The sequence below is a fragment of the Artibeus jamaicensis genome, unplaced genomic scaffold (genome assembly GCF_021234435.1).
Source record: "Artibeus jamaicensis isolate MK-2021 breed Jamaican fruit bat unplaced genomic scaffold, CSHL_Jam_final contig_793, whole genome shotgun sequence".
Lineage (NCBI taxonomy): Eukaryota > Metazoa > Chordata > Mammalia > Chiroptera > Phyllostomidae > Artibeus > Artibeus jamaicensis.
Window position 1 is genome coordinate 437,898 of NW_026521975.1, and position 21,478 is coordinate 459,375.

Below are 21,478 nucleotides of genomic sequence, written 5' to 3' on the forward strand. Positions count from 1 at the left end.
ACAGGAGATGGAAAATGCAACCGAGGTACTTGCCCGGAACAGGAATCAAACCCAAAACCTTTTGGTATATGGGACAACCTCCAAACAACTGAGCCACTGGCCAGGACTATATACTGTATTCTTACAATACAGTCAGCTACAGAAAATAAAATGTTATTAAGAAAATCATAAGAAGCCCTGGCAGGATGGCTCAATTGGTTGAAGCATTGTCTCATAAACCAAAATTTAAAAGTTTGCAAGTTTGATCCCTGGTCAGAGCACACACCTAGGATTGGGGCACGTGCAGGAGACAATCGATTGCTGTTTCTCTGTCATAACAATGTCTCTTTCTTTATTCCTTCCTCTCTCTTTGAAGTCAATGAGCATAATCTCAGGTGAAGATTAAAAACAATTAAAAAAGAAGATAATAAAAAATAGAAAGTACACTTTTAAGATTTATTGCAGAAATCTGCATATCAATGGATCTATGCTGTTCAAACACCATGTTGTTCAAGGGCCAACTGTGTGTGTGTGTGTGTGTGTGTGTGTGTGTAACCCACTCCTCTGGAGAGCACTAATACACCACCCCGAAATTTATTAACAGGTAAATGCACAAATAATGGAATTCTCAGTGATAAAAGAAACACTGCTGAAACCTGTAATCGTGGAGATGAGTCTTGAAAACACTATGTTAAGGGGAAAATACAGAGAAGAGTTCATACTGTATGCTTCCATTTACATGAAATTTTAGCAAAGACTAATCTATAACAAGACATAGCAGATTAGTGATTGCCTGAAGTTGATGAGAATTGACTAGAAGAAGCATAAGTGACCTTTTGGGGTGATGGAAATGTTCTTGATTGTGGTGAGACAATTTTGGCATATCCATGTGGCAAACACAAATTATATTTCAATAAAGTTGATTTTATAGACAAAATTAGCCAGCCCTGGCAAGGGGATATACTTCTCTGATATATTTATTGATACTTCAATCCATGTCAAATGAGTTTAGATGAGCAAGCAGAATCTAAGTTTCATTCATTCATTCATTCATACTTTCATTCCCTCATCCATTCATTCAGTTATTGTGTCACTATGAGTTGTTGCCTTCTATGTGCCAACCCATGGTCCATGCAGATTTGGCCCAGGGCCATATGAAGAACAGAGGGCTGATGAGGAGCAGTCCTCACTTGGCCTTCTCTCTACTTCCAGGCAGTGACACCAACCATTTTCACCCTTCCTCTCTTCCTCTTCATAGATGACTCACTATAGAACTGACATGGCAACTTAGAAACTGGGCTGGTATCAGAACTTGGCATGTTCTTGGCTCTTGGTCTCATACCAGTCAACACAATATTTTCTCAAATACAACTGCCTGGGTGTCTGAGTGGAGCTCGATTTCCAAATTTAACATAAACTCTGGAGCCACTGTCTCCACGTGCACAATTGCAAACCCAAAAAGCAGCTTAATTTCCAAGCAGTTTTTCATCAGGAAATGCTCCCCAAGACAGTTTTGAAAGGACATTTAAATAATAGACTTAAATTTCACGAGGTCTTCAATGCAAATGAGTTGGAAAGTCCTCTTGCTAGCTTCAGCTGGATTTGCTGGATGGGCAAGTTCCAAATTGTTAGTATTCTTATAAACTGTTTGGGTCTTAGCCTAGTTAGCTAATCTATGTCTAATAAAGGCAACTAGAAAATATATAGTCTTGGCAGCTAGTAATGATAGTGACCTTGCTTTTGTATTTAAAGAATTCATTTCTAAAGGCTTTCAGTGATGTTAAAATTGCTTCTCAAACTTGATTATTCATTAAAAGAGAAATGTTTACTCATAAATCAAATATTTGAATTTTGTCAAGTGTACTGTTTCTGAAATTAATTATAATGAATATATATGAGAGAGATACACATATAATTATATATTCTATATCTCAATTATATGTACATCTCAAATATATAATACATATCACATATATTATATCATAATATATATAATTGAGATATATTATATATAGTTATATATAATATATAGTTATAACCCACTGTATATATAATATATAACTATATTGTATAACTATATTATATATATAATATAACTATACTGTATATACTTATACAATATACTTATACAATATAGTTATACATTATATAATTAGTATATATATAGTATAGTATATATAGTATATATAGTTATATATAGTATATATAATTTATATATAATAGATAGATAGATAGATAAATATCTCAATTGCTGAAAATGTTATGGTGTGCCCTTTTGTGTGAAAGAGGTGAGGCCTTGTTGAGGGGCATAACTGAAATTCCAAAGATGGCACACATTCCTTAATAGAGGTAGTGTCGTCAAGGCACACGTATAAAGCACACATGGACAAAGCCAAAGGAAGCAGGATTGAGGATAGGAGGTGGGGAGGGGTGGGGGGAGGAAATGGAGTCAAGTGTACTTGTACAACAGTAAGAAAATTACTAAAACAAAAAGAGTTCTTTAGAGGAACAAATAGGAAGGACACAGGGACGAGAACTAAGGGGGGTGGAACTGGGAGGGAGGTGGGGAGCAAGGGGCGGGGGAGGCTGGGATGGGAAAAATAGACAAAAAACTGTACTTGAAAAATAACTAAAATTACTTTAAAAAAAAAAAGAGTTCTGAGATGCACTGTCTGGAAGAGGCTGCCATGTATGGGAAGTGAGCACATTTCAAGCCAGGGCAGTGGTCCAGCTGGTCCCACAGTAAGCTGAACGCACTGGCGAGCTATCTGCTCACATTAATCAGAGGGCAGGAATCAGAGTCTGCTCATCAGACTGTTAGAGGGTCACAAAAGAATCATCAGAAAATGAAGGAATTCATAAAAAGAAACAGATCAAATAGACAGTGTACAGTGTTTGGCTGAATAAAGGATTAACTACAATCAGTGAGTGGGGTGAAAAGTATGACGAGGACCAGGCTCAGCATCACCACTGCTGGTCCCATCAGACAGACAGGGACTGAGACAGAGCAGCAGCGTGTGTGCAGTACAGAAAATGCTGTCGTCTCCCAGCCACACCCACCCACACAAGTAGCCTTCCCCGTCACAGCGGCCATCTGCGTGGATGCCAAAGCAGCACGTGCACAAAACCACACATGCTCTCTCACGGGGAGCAAACCCAGACACTTTTATTTACACTTTAGAAAGCAAACAAGCTGCCCAAACAGAATGGTTAGGAAACAAAAACAGATTCATTTGTACTGTTACAAAGGTGTAGGTCATGCATCCACCTGTATAAATTATTTTTCTGGCAACAGCGGCTAACTTTTCCCATTGAAAAACTTGACAATTTCAAGTACATACAAGTCGCCTAAGTTTTTCTCTGCTTTTATTTTATCTGGTACCATGTCATAGTAATAAGCTGACTCGTTCACTCAAAGCATTTCAGGTAAAAGAAATTCAAATCTTTACTAGTAGGAAATGGGAAACGTGAGCACTCCCTCAGTCAGCATCCATGTAACTGTACTAAATTTCTCTTGCTTTTCTCTGAAAGGGAGAGAGTGGGGGATGTAGGCCTAACTGTACAATTCAAAGCAGAAACATATCATTTGAAAAAAAACACAAAGGTGGGCGGGCCTGCCACACTTTTATTTCGGTTTCCTCAGCTGCTGAAAGTAATGTCAAGTGTGGCTGCGTTTCCACCTGCATTCTTCCCAGCTGCCTCTGTGCCCTCACCCACGAACCTATGCCTCTGGGGAGCTGCTCATTATTGTCACTGGTCAGACAGCCTGCACTTGCATGTCCTGGGCTTCATGTGAAATTTCAGAATCCCAGATGACACTACACAGGCTTGCTCTAAGTCTCCTGTGAGTGCAGTTTGGCAAATATCCTGAATTAACTTCAACTCTATGTTACGAGTGTTGAATAGAGGACAGGGCTAAGTGCAGCTGTGGCCTCCTGGGCTGCCCAGAGGCCCTTTAGAGCTCAGGACAGAAAACCTAATGACCCCAAAATGAAGTGACTGCAGACACCTGCCTCTTTGTCACTGCAGAACAGTCCCCCGAGAGTCAGAAATACCTGAGAGAGTGGCTGGATTCTGGGATAATGGGGTGCAGTGAATGTCTTCAAAGGCCATCATCAGCCCCTGTGCCCCACTTTCCCCCCCCCCCCCATAGAAAGCATCAGTGTTCTCCCCACCCCACCACCATGAAGGACAGCAAGCACTGACACAGAAACCAGACCTCTCTGATGCTCTTCCCCCTCCCCTGCTCCAGTGCCCTCTGTCACTCTAGGCTTTCTACCTGCTCGTTTGAAGTGCACTTTGGTTTTGGTTGCTGGAAAAGAGGTCATCACAGAGCTGACTAGATGGCCAAGTCATTGGGTCTGGCCCGACTGCCACTGGACTTACTGGCTCTGCTTGACTGTCTGGGGTCTGTGGGGGGAAAGGGGGGTGTGTGCATCTCGACAGCGGTGGTCACTGCCTGCTGCCCCTCATCAGGAGTCACTTCCAGGCTGCTCTCTCCCAAGCTGCTGCCACCCCCATTCTCCAGCAGGACAGACTCCTTGCTGCCTGCTCTACCCTCCTGTGGGGGTGGCTGGGGGCTGCCTGGAGGGGTAAAGGAGGAAGATGTGGACACTGGCCAGAAGGCCTTCCTAACAGATGTCTGCTGCTTGGTCTCCTGGTTGGCCCAGTTCTGCTCTGTCATTAGCAGGTGATGGTTACTATTGTACAATTTGTCAGGGAGGCTCTTCCCCCGTGTCAGGGATGGGGCTGCCACATTGAAGTCAGTTGCTGGTGGAGGGGAGCTGAGACAGGCTGTGGCCACTGCCTGTCCCAGGGAAAAGGCAGAGTGAGTATAGTAAGGAGGGCACCCCACAGTACCAGTGGTGGATATAGGGTGGGAAGGCAGTGGGCTCACACCCTCAGGTTTTGTAGTCCCCATCCTTGAATCAGGAGTGTCAGGGCCATAGTGGTTGGTCATGCCCTGTTTAAGCTTCTTCCAGCCCAGGTGGTATATCTCCAGCATGTTGAGTAAGAGAGACAGGCAGGCCACAACCAGCATGAAGATGATGAAGATGGTCTTCTCTGTGGGCCTGGAGATGAAGCAGTCCACTGTGTTGGGGCAGGGCCACCTGTCACAGCGGTAGAGTGGCTTCAGCTGAAAGCCATACAGAAAGTACTGTCCAGCAATGAAGCCCACTTCAAACAATGTCTTAAAGATGATGTTGAAAACATAGGTCCTAAGCAGGGCCCCGGTGATGCGAACCTTGCCAAGGTCATTCCACAGGGGGGTTTTATCCTTCTGGCTGTGGTCTCTGGGTGAACACTGTCCAGCAGATCTGAGACTTAGGCTACTTCCCTTTACCTGCTCTTGTTCCTTCCCTCTCTTCTTCTGTTCCATGCGCACAATGTGCAGCACATGCCCCAGGTAGATGAGGGTGGGCGTGGACACAAAGATGATCTGCAGCACCCAGAAGCGGGTGTGGGAGATGGGGAAGGCCTGGTCATAGCAGACGTTCTCGCAGCCTGGCTGTTGGGTGTTGCAGGTGAAGTCTGACTGCTCATCTCCCCACACTTCCTCAGCAGCAGCTCCGAGCACCATGATCCTGAAGATGAATAGGACTGTCAGCCACACCTTGCCAATGACTGTGGAGTGTTCCTGTGCATTCTCCAATAGTCTCCCCAGGAAGCTCCAGTCACCCATTGCTCCACAATGTCAGCCTGTAAGGAAACATGCTTGTTGATATGCAGGTAGGACAGGTGAGTTCAGGTCCAACCACCTGAAGGGGCAGGTGTGGCCATGCATTGGTTTTGGAATGGAGTGTCATTGGGTGCTGTCCTCTCACTTCCTAAAGTGGGCTGTGCTGCATAGCTCCCTCCAAAGCCCTATGTGTTTATGCTTGAACATATTTGTGTGCACACACACACAATTCCACATGCATGCGCACACACACACCTAAGTCCCTGTAATTATACACAGATGCACACCATTGTACATGTGTGTGCACATACGTGTATAAGCAGTTACCTGTACAGTCATGGACACACATGTAAACACATGTATGTAGCACAAACTGTGTGCATGTGTGTATACTTGACTATGCAAGCATGTGCATGTACTGTGTCAGCATGCATGTGTACTTGTATCCATGTGTACCATTGTTGCACTCATGCATTCAAAGTTTGCACAAATGTGCATTAGTGCATGCACAATGTGTTCATATGTGTGCATGCATAGGCCATATATCGGAAGACATGCACAGGCACATTGTGTGTGTGCATGTGCACCCATTTGTGTACATGCCAGTGCATATGCATGTATATGTATATGGTATGTATACCTATCTCTGTGTGTCTGTATATATCACCCTCTAATGTTCCATCCTGACTTCAACCATGGTGTATGGCACCAATACAATACAGACTTATGTTATTCTACATAGAATGGATTAAATTAGAGAAACACAGATTACTTAACTCTGTTCAGAGGTGAGGAAACAAGAACTAAAAATATAAGTGACTTGCCTAAGGGACACGGACCTGTCCCGGCCTCCTCACTCCTCCCTGGGCTCTTCTAGGCTCTGTCTCTACAGGAGCTCTGGGGCTTCCAGTGCTGCGGGCCATTCCTAATCTTGCCCGTCCTGCTCCTGTGAGGTTAGAGCAGCTGTCTCCCAAGTTGCACCATGCCCATTCCACCTTCATAACTACTGCCTTGTTAATCTGTTACCTCCTCCACTTCTGACTTCCCTTTTGACTTTTTCTCTTTGCAAATGTTGCATAAATGGTTCACTCAGCTCACACGATTTCCCACCGTCTGTGGCTCCATCTGTAAAGTAAGGACATGGTCATACACAGTGAACTGCACTCAGATGGAGGGAAGTAAGACCCCTGGGCCCTGTTAGTGAATGTGACAGTGCTCCTTGGACACAGGGGACCAGCCTACATGGAATCCTCCATGTTGTCTCTGCTCAAACAGGCCAGATGCTCCCACTAGAAGTAAGGACAGTGCTGCTGTTCTCGTGGCCAGTCTGTGCAGTAGGAAAGTGGGCTAAGCTGTGAGTGTACATACAATTCTCCAGGGGAACAAACAAAACTCTATCCTCTTGAACCTTAAAATGCTTAACAATATGACTTTTTAGGAATGGCTTTAAAGGCAAATAAATAAACAAAACCTGACTATCTCTGATCTAAAAAAAAATAGGCCGATGTGAACCCTCTTTTAGAATAAACTTCCAACTCCTTGTTTTGCTCACTGGAGCTCTTAGCTCTTAGAGAAATCTTAGTCTTCACATCTCTAACCAGCCTCCTCGCCCCATATTGTCACTGCCCTCTGTTCTACTGTCCATGATCTTAGGCAGTAACAAGTTTTCACTGAGAAACTTAATTACTGAACATAAAACCACCCACTCTCCTGTGAAGGATGTCAGATGTCAGGGACCTGTTCTAGGTTATATCTGTTTCTTCTCCAAGCTATCAGTTCTGACTGCTTCACAGAACCCACAGCCATCCACTGGGCTTGTGGGAACGCTGTCAACCCAGACTGTCACAAGGCCCCTAACTGGTCCCTGGGCCCTAGCCTCACCCTCCACTCTGCTGGATGTCTGCCTCTTGGGCACAGGACCAGTGGCATGGCCAGAGCTCATTACCCATGAGGACTTGGGGCAGACCAAACTTCCTGTGGGACCTGCAACTCTACCTCTATGCCTTTGAAGGTGCTGTGCTTTCTACTTTAAACATGGAGTCTATCTTGAGATGTATTAGTAAAGATGGGAAAATTCAGAAGAATGGAGAGAGCTCTACAGTGGGAGAGGGATTTCACTGAATTAATAGCAAAAGGTGTAGCCAGGGAAGACTGGGATTTGAACTGGGCTTAGGAGACATGGCTTTGAGTAGAAGGGAGGGTGAACCGAGTGACTTCAAGAGCAGAATGATGTTCCCTTGGCAGTGGGGATACATGTGATCATTGAAACAGAGCACTGGGTCAAAAAGCAGTGAATTTAATGGCTGCCTGAGCACATGGAGCTAGGCTGTGGCCATGTTTGCACATAGTAGGCATTCAGTAAGCACTGGTGGTGCACATAAACCAAAGCACTAGAGAACCACTAACCCACATAGGGTAGAGAGATGTTGAAGTGTTGTTGAAGAAAGAAGTCCACAGTGACTCAGGGAGGGTGTGGGGACCTCAGAGTGAGTGTTGAAGGCTGAGCTGGATGACAGGAGGGTGAATGAAAAAGAGAAAAAACAGAGAGGAGACACTCTGAGCAGAAAAATTAAGCAGCGCTATAGTTCCTGAATAGAGCCAGGGATGAGAGAGTACAAATGAAAGACAAGTCTTCCATGCCCAAGCCTTGTGAGTGGGAAAGTTATGGGGGGAGGGTGCAGGGGGAGTATTTAAAAAGAAGAACACTGGGGGGAGGGGTGCTAGCTTGAGAATGGAAGAGGAGATGAAGACTTTGGTTTGGTGACTGTGTGGATTAAAACAGTGGTGGGAGATTTGAGTGAAAGTGTTCAGCAGGAAGCTGGACATGAGGGGTTGGAAGCAGCTGGAGAGAAGGTCCACAAGGTGGCTCCTCCTCTCCCAGGTGAGGACCAAAGTGCAAAGAACAGTTTAGAGACACATGTCACAAAAAGTGCAGCACAAAGGAAGAAAAAGATACAGAATCGACTCATTGCCCCTGGGGCCTATAAAGGTGGCCTATGTGTGTGTGGTAGGTGCTTTGTGAAGGGCACCTGATCTGACAAGTTGGGTGAGGGCCAAAGACTGAGCAGAGCTGGAGACCAGAGACCCTCCCTGCAGCTGGTGGAGGGAAGGGACCACCCTCAGGGTGCCCTGACAAGTTCTGCCAGAGAGTCCACCATGTTTGTGTTCTATTAGATTCTTGGAATTTGGGCCTGGAAACTTGTGTTATCCTTCACATTTTATTTTCATTATTGCTTCCCCCTTGGTCTCCTTGCAGAGTTCTTCCAGGAAATTTTAGATGTAGGAGGAAAATGGTTGGGTAGTTCCTGAGTGCTTGTAAAGACCAGACATGTCAGGGCCAGAAGATGCAAGGGAATCTGGAGGGGCTGGAAGGGAGAGAAGTCACCCAGGATCCAGAGAGCCTGCCTCCCCTTCAGGCCTCAGAAGGCATATTCCCTTGAGAGCAAGATTGAGGATTGGGGTGGCTAATTGGAGTTGAGGAGGCCTGTGGAGGACTTTGGAGGGGGGACTAATGGTGTTAACATTCTTCCAAGCCTTCAAGAAGGAAGGGAATGAAAAAGAGACCCTGTGATCTCACATTTAGGAGGACACAGATGGTCCTCAAATGACCAGTCAATGACAAAACAGGGAAAAAACCAAAAGTTTGGGAAGGGGTTAGGAGGCACTATACTGGTATAATGGAGGCAAGATTTAGACAGCACTTGCTCAATGAATCTAGAACTTAAAGGAGACACCAAAGGATTTCCTAAAATTGACCAAAGTTGGGCACAGGTCCAGTGGAGGTGTTTTAGGGATAGAGAAGGCTGTAGGTATTTGACATCAGTGGATTGATTCCTGAGGGATGAGGAGGATGGAGGGAAGGTCAAGCTCCTCATCAAGCCTCCATGATGAGGGATAGTACAGGTGGGAGGTGGAGATGGGAGGTGTGGGACAAAAGATCTCCGAAGTGTTGCCCTGGATGGGTGGCTCAGTTGCTTGTACCATTATCCTGTAAACTAAAAAGGTTGGTGGTTTAATCCTTGGGTGGGGCATATACATGGGTTGTGAGTTTGATCCCTGGTTGGATCGTGTGTGGGAGGCAACTAGTCAGTGTTTTTCTCTCACATACATGTTTCCCCCTCTCTCTCTGCCTTACTCTCTCAAAAAATCAATAAGGATATCCTCAAGTGAGTATTAAAAACAATTACAAAAAAAGTTCTCCAAAGTGCTGACATAACTCCTCTCAGTGAGGTCAGAAGGGAGGTCACATTCTCAGGCAAGGGCAGGACTTGAGACCTGAGAGGAAAGTTAAGTTTGATTGCAAAGGACTAGGGAGGATGAGAAATGAACTGGATTCTACCTGCATTCCCTTTTGCTGACAACAGGATGCAGCCATACAGCAGGGACCGAGGGAGGTCTACTGTGTGTGAGGCACTGGTTCTGAATGGAACAGAACCACAGCTGGAGCAATGTAACTCTTGTGGGAGAGACATTTCACACAAGAGATGAGATGCTGAAAATGTCATAGAGAGACAGAAAGCTGGGAAGGAGCATGGAGAGAAGTGTAGGGGTCAGATAGGACTGCAGGTCCCCTGAGAGGACGGTACCTAAGTGAAGAGCAAAGCCCCTGTTAGGAGGGAAGAGTGACATGCAGAGCCAGGCTCTCAAGAGGAAGCAGCCTGGATGGGTTCAGGGGTGGCAAAGATGGGATGGCTGGAGCAGAGCCAGCCAGGAGGGGACAGATGGACAAGCAGGTCAGAGAGGCAGGTGGGGAGGCAGATAGATCATAGCAGACAGTGACAACCTAGGCTTTTACTGGGAAAGTACGAGTGGGAGAGTTTTGAACAGAAGAGTGACATAAGCGACTCCCATCTTCAGAGGACCACTCTGGCTGGCTGTGGTGAAAATGGGGGAGAGGGAGGGCGATGGTGAAAACAGAAGGTGCAGGGAGGAGGCTGTGCTATAATTCTGAAAGGTGATGGTGGAAGCAGAGAAGGTGTTGAGAGTTGGCCAAGTTGTACATATTCTGAAGGTGGGACCAGCAGGAAGTGCTGATGGGTGGGATATTGGGGTAGGGCAAAGAGGAGCTGAGGAAGATATTGAGGGTTTTGCCATGAATGGGAAAAAAAGGAACTGCCATTTACCAAAATGGGGAGACCAGAGGACATATAGGTTTGGGGGATGGGAATCACAAGTTCAGTTTGGAAATGTTACCTTGGAAATGTCTATCAGACATGCGACTATGGACACTGGTGATATGCATTGGAAAGTTATCATCTGAGGGATGGAGAGGAAAGGCGGCTGAACAGACCCAGCTCAGGGTCCTCCAGCATCTGGAGACTGAGCATGGAAGAATGGGTGTGCAGAACAGCTGCCCTAAGGAAATGCCAGTTTTAGTAAGACTCGGAATGGAATAAGAGCAAAGGTGTGATCTGTATTGTACTGGATTCCCTTTTGTAATAATATATTGAAACTAAAAACATTGTTTTTTGCCTAACAAATGAGACATACAATGCAGAGTAGGGCTAGGCAAGTTAATTTTGTACCAGTGTTTGTGATTACCGGGAACATATTGTTTAGAATTTTGAGGGTCACAAATAGGCTTACTTAGAGACAGTTCCATGTTCACGTGTCTGCAAGGGGTGGGTCTGGGATAAGGGTGGCCCAAATGCAATCTTTCACCATCTCTGACTTGACATAAATTTACAAGGACATGATAGCAGGAATTCATCACAAATATGAATGAGGGTGATACAATCACCCACAATACAATCAAAGGGGGCTTGTTAACTTGTAGTTAACTTTTCAGCCAGTGGAAAGACTCCATTAGCGTCTTTCATCCCTTACTTGCCTGTTTCAAGCTGATACACTTAAGACAGTAATTTCCCAATACCAGGAGACCCAGCCCACAGTGTTCTGTCATTTTCATACCTATTCATAATTTTGTTGTGACTCTTGAAAAAAGGAATTAAAGTTCAAAATAAACTTGTCAAAATAACAAAAGATCCTTTTTTTCTTCTCTACTCTTGGAGTTGACCCCAACATGTAACCTTGTTGGGGCTACTAAGACCAAAGAACAAGATGGAAATCAGGCCTTTAGAAGATGGTCCAGTGTCACAGCAAGGTGGAGAAGTTCACTCACACAGAAGAGCATAAAAGGAAAAAAACAGAACCTTTGAAATTGCAGATTAAATAACATGTGGCATTTGTTTTCTGTCTCCAGAAGAAAAGGACAGAAGTCTCCCCATGACAACACACTACTAGCGGGACACCCAATGGCTACAGTTTTAGATCAATGTGATACCAGGTCACACACAGCTCCCACTGTGATGTTCAAAGTTGTCTCAAGATGGTTTGGCCTTTTATTTCTTCCACATGAAACTTAGGAATAGCTTGTCAAGTTCCACAAAAATGTTGAACATGATTTGGACTGGAATTGCAATCAGTTCCAGTCCAAAATCTGGAACTGATTGCAGTTCCAGATGAACCGCAGTTCCACTTTGGATATAGATGAACCAAAGTGACTTTACAATCAAGTTTTCCTACCATTAAGCACCACTGGTGCCCTGACACAGAGCTTCTATTCTACCCTGCAGTGGTGGGGTTAGAGGACACTGCCCCTAAGGTCTCACACACTTTTTGTTACATTTATCCCTAGATACTTTATTGTTTTTCTAATTTTTCATTATAAATGATTCTTGTATTACAATTCTTGATTGGTTATCACTGTTACTTAGGAACTTATCTTTATATATTAGTCTTAAATCTGGCAACCTGTTAAGAAGTCCTTATTAGTTTTCATGGTTAGGATAGTTCTGTGGGTTTCTGTGGCAGACACACATCATATCATCTGCTGTGTCTTCCTCTCCTAATTCAAATTCCTGATGTTTCTTTTTCTTGTCTTCTTCTACTGGCCAGGATTTTTAGCATCTGTGGGCTAATTTTTTATACTATTATTGGATTGTACTCTGAAAGTTATTTTTAGCCTGAAAAATTATGAATTCCCTAAATAAGTTTTTACAAGAATCTCCTATAAAAGAGTTTGGGGACTAATATTATTTTTTAAGTGGGTTTGGAGGAAGACTTGATTGCAAATTCAACTTTATTAACTGTTACTGACATATGAAGATTTGTTATTTTTTAAGTCAGTTTAGTCAAATTTAGTATGTTATTTCTTCTTTTTAAATTTTTTTATTTATTTATCTTTAGAAGGGAAGGAGAGAGGGAGAGAAATATCAATGTGTGGTTGCTTCTCATGCATGCCCTGCTGGGAACTGGCCTGCAACCCAGGCATGTGCCCTGACTGGGAATCGAACCGTGATCTTTTGGTTCACAGGCCTGTGCTCAATCCACTGAGCTACACCAGCCAGGGTTTAGTATGTTATTTATTAACTCAAACTTTTAGAAAAGTTTCCATTTCATCTAAGCTTCTAATTTGCTGTCATAAAATTATTCATGGTGTTCTATTATTGTTGAAATTGTATTATAATTAGATTTCTTTGTTTCTTCTAGATATTATTTACTTTAGGTTTCTAAACTATTAGTCTTTTTAGAAGTTTATCTTTTATTTCAGATATGCTTAAACAGAATTAGGGCTTATTTTTCACTGTCTTACATATAGTATATTTATAGTATATACATAAATCTAAAAAAAGTTCCTATGGATCTTTTAGAACCTATGCATCCCAGTGTTCATAGCAGCACAATTTACAATAGCCAAGTGTTGGAAACAACCTAGGTGCCCATCAGTAAATGAGTGGATCAAAAAACTATGGTATGTTTACACAATGGAATGCTATGCAGCAGAAAGAAAGAAGGAACTCCTACCCTTTGCAATGGCATGGATGGAACTAGAAAGCATTATGCTAAGTGAAATAAACCAGGTGGTGAGAGACAAATACCATATGATATCATTTTTAACAGGAACCTAAATAACAAAACAAACAAACAAGCAAAATACAACCAAAGACACTGAAATGGAGAACAGGCTGACAGTGACCAGAGGGGAGGGGGAAGGAATTTCAGGGGAAAAAGGGAAGGGTCAATAGGAACAAGTATAAAGGACACATGGACAAAAACTAGGGAGGATGGAAATGGGAGGGAGGTGGGGAGGCAGGGTGGGATGGGAGTAAAAGACAGAGAACTGTACTTGAACAACAATTAAAATAAATAAATAAATAAATAAATAAATAAATAAATAAATAAATAAAATTCCTATGGTTGCTTTAAATAGACATAAATTTTAGTATTTTATATTATCATTATTATAAAATACACACATAATTTGAGGGTATCTTTTATCTTAGTACAAAGCTGTGTAATTACACAGCTTCTCTTCCCTAATTTTAAATGGAGACAGATGAGTTTTATTTGCTTAACTTTTCAATAATCTAATATCTAGTAGGAAACACCATTTTCATCCAGAATGAACTATCAGTGAAATTATAAAGCATTAATTTTCCAAGTTCTTTATTAATAATTCTAAAGCACTGCTGAGATTATAGTTTTATATTGTCAGAGACTAGATATCCAGAAACATGAAATAATTTTTTAAAATTTAAATCTACTTATTTTACTTGTTATATAAGAATGTATGGAATGCACTTATAATAATGACTGCCATTCATATATTATTATTATTATCCTTATATTTTCTCTTTTGTGTGGGGATTTCCATTATTTGTGAGTACCTGAGAACTCATAAGCTCTTACTAAGAGCTAAGGTAAACATGATTACTCTTTTCATCTTTAGTCAAAAGAAAGAACTTGCTAGCTTTTCCTCTTGGTATAACCTTCAGTGACCCAAAAGCTTAGTGAGAGTTAGTTTTATGTTGGAAGTAATTTAAACAACTGTTTTAGCTTAAAAACAAATGTCTTCAATTTTTTATCTTCAAGACAGGTAAAATTAAAAATATTCACACTATTCACACTATTTCTTCTTGAAATATTTGAATAAAGTAATCATTACCTATAGAAATTCATATTAAATCATCTTTTTCACAGTTAGTGTTTTAATATTAACCAAGAAAATTAACAGTCAGTCTAGCTTCAGTTCAGCTGACAGGAAAATGTAGATAATCTGGAGTGTAATTGGATACATGACTGTCTTCTAAGGCTATTCACGGCATTCTAGGCTTCCTTTCTCACAATTCACATATCTTCCCTGCTCCATTACTCTGTCGACCCTCAAGTTTCTCCTGTCAATCATTAAATTAATAATATTTTTAAACAATGTCTTTGAAAGACCCACAAATACCATTAGTACAAATGGTATTATACCATTAGAATTTTTCACTCATTCGAACATTTTATTTGAACATTTTAGTAATGTGTTCACTTTCATGTACTTTAATATCAGTCTTTAAACTTTTAATAAGTGAATAATTTTTAAAAGTCAATACCCTTAAGTTAAAGTGAATTTACTAGTACATAACTTTCTGAAGGGTGGCTTGGGGTAAGGGTAAATTACAATAAAGAAAATTATAGGGGCACTTCAGCGTGCCACTGCTCTGAGCAGGATCTAGTTACCTCAGCAACACAAGTAAGCCAGTCTGAAGAATATGCCATGCCCTGACTTTATAACCACAGCATGGTCAGTTAAAAGGTACTTTATATAAATCCAAATTACACCCTTCAGGAATCTTACTAATTGCCCATGGAACAAACATGGAATCATAGCAGTTTAGAGCTAGGAGACCTCAGAAGTGGTCTAGTTTATCCTCCTCATTTTGCAGATTAGGAAATGAAGTCCAGAGAGGGTATGGCGATTTTCTAAGGTTACATAGCCCTTGGTTCCGAAGCGGGCCCAGGGCACCTTCCCTGTTCACGTACCTGCATGGGATTATATACTAGGCTGACTATTCAGATTATAACCATCACCTTTTGAGTTATAGCTCTCTAGCAGACATTAAAACATGTCTAGAAACTTAGATTGAAGTACATTTTAAGCTTTTGACTTTTCTTTCAGTCCAGAGTGTTTAAAGTTGTTAAATATTAGTCATATGGTAAAAACAGTCCAGTTATTTCATCATATAAATTGGAATTGCTATTTTAAAGCAAATTCAGACATTGTTTTTACTCTTGCTTGGTGAGCAAAACCTCACAGCTTTAAAATTGTGGTATTTTACTACTCTATATTACAAATCATATCTGTCAAAATGTTTTCTGTGTTTGCAGAAATAACAATTTCTATAGTATATAGAATAGTATATAATTTGAATTCTTATAATTTGAATTCTACTTCTACTAGTATATAATCCAAAATCTCTTCCAAGTTCTATGATAAAAGATTCATTTTAAAGCTAATAGGAAATGGAATGTCAAGAATAAATGAGCAGTAACTCATGAAGATAATCAGGTGGTCTGAATGAAAAACATTAAGTGATTTTTACATTTAGCATCATTCTTTTGTTAACAGCAAATTTAAAGCAAATCACTATTTCTTCAATGGAAGAGTGAAAAAACTGCTGACATCAATGGTCACCAAGTCATACTTTTGAAGATAAAGAATTTTTACAAAGCAAGCAGTAGAACTAACTAATAATCATGATGAAGAATTTTCCACCACTATATAAATAAAAATTAAGATGAAACTTTATCACTATTTTATTGAAATAACAAAACCATACTGTTTTTAGAGACATGTGTATGCTGTATAAGGTTACATGTATTGGATTTTTTTCTTCAATTAAGAAAACATTAATCAAACACCTATATGTCTGAGGCACTGAGGATAGCAAAATAATTAAGGCCTCACCCTCAGGAGGTTAATTCACAATCTATAGAAGATGCAGATTTGTAAAAAAAATTGATCAAAATAATATAAAAATGCTACATAGTGTTGATAATGGTCATGATCTAGTGGAGGGGGAAGGAGGAAGATACTGTACGATAATCAAGATGGACCTAGGGTTTCTGTACAGGATCAAGTGCTTCTCAAAGGCCATTCTACTTTTTAGAATGTTCTGATAATATTTTAGCCCATTACATAAACTATGTATTTGTTATGTATTACGCACAATACTGAAGTAAAATTCCCCTAAATGTATATCTTATTTAATATCTGTTGAGTGCATTTCAAGTAACAATTACATCAGTAAGACTAATTATCAGTTAAATTCTTTACATGCATGAAATTTTAAAAAGTGGCTGTGATAAGTACAAAGAATTAATTTTGTTTCAAATGTATAGTGTAAAACTTATTTTAGTTAAGAAAATGAACACCAGGATAATTTGGACTTCTGGCCAAGATGGAGGCATAGGTAGATAAACTCTGCCTCCTCACACAACCAAAAGAAGGACAATAGCAAATAAAAAAAAAAAAACCAAACAAACCCAGAACTGCCAGAAAATTGAACTGTATGGAAGTTTGGCAACCAAGGAGTTAAAGAAGAAACATTCATTCAGACTGGTAGGAGGGGCAGAGATCGGCAGATGAGCATGGAGAGGACGCTTGGTAAGCCAGGTGGGTGGTGGAGGACCAGGAAAGGCAAGGTGGTGGCTGGTGGACCTGGTGGTCCCACGTTTCCAAGCAGCTAAACTGGTAGAAACAACTGGGGAGTGAGACACACTGCACAACCCAGGGTTCCAGAGCAGGGAAATAAATCCTTTCCCTGTGGGGGCTTTGGCAGCAGGAGAAACTCCCAGGTTCACAGGAGAGTTTGTTGGAGAGACCCACAGGGTCCTAGAATGTACACAAACCCACCCACCTGGGAATCAGTAACAGAAGGGCCAAATTTCCTTGTGGGTAGTGTGGAAGTGACTGAAGGCTGGCTGAGGAAGCAGCATTGTCCCTCTTGGACCCCTCCCCGACATACAGCACCAAAGCAGCCCCTTGGGTTGCCTTGCCCTGGCAAATACCTAAGGCTTCACCCTTATAATGTTACAGGTGAAGGCAAAAAAATATATATATAGCCCAAATGAAAGAACAGATCAAAGCTCCCAAAATAGAATTAAACAATGAAGAGATAACCAACCTATCAGTTACAGAATTCAAAACACTGGTGATCAAATGCTCACAGAATCAGTTGAGTATGGTCACAAAAATAGAGAAAAAGTGAAGGCTATGCAAAGTGAAATAAAAAAAAATGTACAGGGCACCAATGGTAAAGGGAAGGAAATTGGTACTCAAGTCAACAATGTGGAGGAGAAGGAAGAAATTAACATTCAAGCAGAACAGAATGAAGAAAGAATTATACAAAAAAAAATGAGGAGAGGTTTAGGAACCTCTGGGACAACTTTAAGTGTTCCAACATCTGAATCATAGGGATGCTAAAAGGAGAAGAGGAAGAGTGATAAATTGAATACTTATTTGCAAAAATATTGAAGGAAAACTTTCCCAATCTGGCAAAGGAAATAGACTTCCAGGAAGTCCAGGAAGCTCAGAGAGTCCCAAAGAAGTTGGACCCAAGGAAGCACACAACAAGGCACCTCATAATTACATTACCCAAGATTAAAGACAAGGAGAGAATTTTAAAAGCAGTAAGAGAAAAGGAGAAACTTCTCTAGCAAGGACCTCCCAAAAGACTGTCAGCTGATTTCTCAAAAGAGACCTTACAGGCAAGAAGAAATGAAGTATTCAAAATCAGGAAAGGCAAAGACCTACATTCAAGATTACTCTATCTAGCAAAGCTATCATTTAGAATGGAAAGGCAGACAAAGTGCTTCCTAGATAAGGTCAAGTTAAGGGAGTTCATCATCAGTGAGCCCTCATTACATGAAATGTTAAAGGGATTTAACTAAGAAAAAGAAGATCAAAACTATGAACAGTAAAATGACAACAAACTCACAACTATCAACAATTGAGACTAGTAAGACAACAAAAATAAAAACACAAACTAAGCAAACAACTAGAACAGGAACAGAATCACAGAAATGAAGATCACATGGAAAGTTATCAGCAGGGAGGTGGAGGGCGATAAGGGGGGAAGAAGTAGAGAGAAAAAGAAGCATAAATGATAAGTACACAATAGATGGGGAGGTTAAGAATAGTATGTGAAATGGAGAAGCCAAAGAATTTATATGTACGATCCACGCACATGAACTAAGGAGGGCAATGCTGGTGTGAGAGGGGTGCAGGGTGGAGGGGAATAAGGAGAGAAAAAAATGGGACAACTGTAATAGCATAATCAATAAAATACAATAAAAAATAAACAGCAATATTGTAATAAATATACATGGTGTGAAATGGGTAAGTATATTTATTGGGATGATCACATAATAAGTTGTGTAAATGTCTCATAACCTGGTTGTACACCTGAAACTAATATAATATTGTACAACTGTAATTGAAAATCAAATATATTTTAAAAATAAAAATAACACTTCTTAGAATATAACCTCTTAATTTCCATTAAGGAAATTGGGTCAAAATTCACTTTCTCATGGGGGAACCATGAACTTTTCTTATGTGCTGTTGCAACAATTTGGAGCCACTTAACCTTTGCTGGTTGACCTACACAGCACTGTCCACTGGCGCTAATGGCACAGCCTCTGTGAGTTACTTCACAGGAACACGTTCATCCCTCTCAATGGATGCTCATCTCAACATGAACTAAACTGCTGCACCCATAAAGTATGGGCTGGTGTGCACTTTCAACGCACCACGCTTTGGGATTAATCCCCTCTCCCTCTTAACCTTTTAATGTCTGTTTTGTAATGGTTCTCACAGCACACGAATGGATGGCCAGGGAAGTGACTCACATGTCATGTCACCATCATTCAGAGTTCTTGGGTCTAGGAGACCAATGCATAATCCATGTCTCAGTTGTTTGCATAGAACCACTTTTAATGGCATATACTGGTGGTATCTTGATAAAACAAAACCTGGGAACTCCGTTTATCTCTAGAGCCCAGATCACAGGTATTCATGTCCGGGAGCTCTGCATTCTAGGTCGAATTCTTTCCACACAGCACAGACAGCAAGGCAAGTCCCTGCAAGTCCCTGTTGCATACTGTCAGGTCAGCCCCTGAAAGAAGGGATCGCTGTGGAGTCAGGTAAGTGTTTCTCCACTCTTGTACTTGGACTCAGGGTAACCAGTATATAGATCAAGAATCACTCCTGGCACTCCCAGCTAAAGGGAATCTTTAGAAAAAGAAGTTTTAAAACATCCCTTAAAGAGAAGCAGGAGGCAGCATCATTCCTAACAAAATCAAGAAACTATGCAGAGGGCTTGGTGCTGCGGGACCAGCCTGGGGTGTCCCTGCCTCTGTCCTGGGCTCCGTGTCCTCCTGAGCCTCCAGGGTTTACAGTCCTTGGAGCCCTCAGACAAGAAGTTCTAGAGCACGTCCTGCTCCCCACCCGTGGGGGAGGGCACCACCAAAGATGTATTTCACCTCAGCCTGCGCCCACCCTCCAAGAATCCTTATTCTCAGTTGAGAACCTGACTCTTCAGGGACCTCAAGCATCACAGGAACCTCAACTACTGCAAAGGGACCTCAGGAAGTCTCTGAAGCTCGCTCTCCAGTCCTGCTGCACCCACAACTTCCAAAGATCCCCAACAGAATTATCAGAGGCCAGTTTCCACTGAGCTGTCCGGGTCCCGGGTCCCGCCTGGGTTTCCCAAGGCTACCCTCTCTGCCCGCCGCTCTGGACGGAGACTTTCTCTACCTGCTCGCTGCGGCTTCAGGCATGTGCCCCGAGCCAGGGTCCGGCCTCTCAGCCCCGACGGCTATCCCGGAGGACACCGAGCGCCGCTCCGGGACCTGCCGCAGCCACGCCACGCCCCAGCCCCCAAGCGTCCACCCCACTTCACGCCCGGTGGCGCCAGGAAACGGCTTGTCCCAGTGCGGGCCACACCCCGCGACCATCTCTTCCCGTCTCCCGCTCCTGCTCCCCTTTTAAGCAACCCTCGCCAGGAAATCCACATCCTCTCATCCAACCTGCTCTCGCATCCGCACCCTCACCTGCATCTCTGCCCTGGCCTGCCTTTCAGCCTGCATCCCCCACCCCCATCCCCTCCAGCCCCGAGCCCTGTTCCGGACCAGCCCCAGCCTCCTACCCCACCCCCACCACCTTCTCACTTGGCAGAGCTCCAGGACATTGGTGGCTGCTGTCCCCTGACAGTGGAGGGGGGAGGCGCGAGGGCACTAATGAGAGGGTACAGCAGGAGTGGTCAGCCCGCGGCACGTATTGGTGCTGGTGGTGGGGTGGGGGAGGGGGGCTGGCGGTGGTGCGCTGGGGACATGGCCCAGGGACTTTAAATAGCTCAGCCAGCCTGGCCCCCTCAACCACACTCACCCGGACCACGGTCAGAGAGGCCCTTATGCTTTTCAGAACTTGTTCCCATGTGCTTGAGACCTGGTCCCGCTGAGGGGACAGGGAGGTCCCCCATGGTCACTCATTCCCATGGATCCTGGTGACCGTGCAGGGGCCTAACCTGCTGGCCTTCTGATGGAGGTTTAACGTCCTCTTTCCTCCTCAGTGTTGACATCTCATCACTTGACAGAGAAGCTGCGACACAGGCCAAGAGCAAGGAAGGACCTGCTGTGACTACCAGCTCTGCTGGTGCTCGGCTCAGGCTGGTCTGCATTTCGTTGCTCCCCAGGGTCCAGCGTGGGCCTGGAGCACAGGGGTCTTTCAAAGTTATTAGGGGATTGAATTTCGTTGGCCGTTCTAAAAGCTGGAAATGAGTTTCCATGGGCTGCTGCCTTCATCAGGGCTGAGATCTGTCCTGATTAGCAGTCTGCCTGCCCTGGAGAGTTTACCTGCCCACATGTCCCAAGGAGACAGAAAACCACGTGTCCACAGGCACATCTGGAACCGCTTCCCCTTGTGAAACTCGGAAGTGTATGTGTGTAGTAGGTGGTGTTTTGTAGACTACTTTTTTTTTTTAAATTGAG

The 21,478-nt window shown here is 42.8% G+C and overlaps 1 protein-coding gene across 6 annotated transcripts; it reads right to left on the reverse strand.

The window, feature by feature from the left end:
• Window positions 1-4,154: 4,154 nt before the first annotated feature.
• Window positions 4,155-21,004, reverse strand: LOC119058016 (gap junction alpha-3 protein). 6 transcript variants are annotated; one of them, XM_037156968.2, is made up of 3 exons: window positions 20,877-21,004; window positions 6,686-6,784; window positions 4,155-5,679 (listed from the first exon to the last, which is right to left on the reverse strand). In XM_037156968.2, the coding sequence occupies exon 3, from the start codon at window positions 5,660-5,662 to the stop codon at window positions 4,319-4,321; it is 1,344 nt and encodes a 447-aa protein (XP_037012863.2). In that variant the 5' UTR covers window positions 5,663-5,679; window positions 6,686-6,784; window positions 20,877-21,004; the 3' UTR covers window positions 4,155-4,318. The 6 variants fall into 6 exon arrangements, with proteins under 6 accessions (XP_037012863.2, XP_037012864.2, XP_037012865.2 ...); XM_037156969.2 differs by lacking the exon at window positions 20,877-21,004 and adding an exon at window positions 20,660-20,730; XM_037156970.2 differs by lacking the exon at window positions 20,877-21,004 and adding an exon at window positions 20,652-20,709.
• Between the last annotated feature and the right edge of the window lie 474 nt (window positions 21,005-21,478).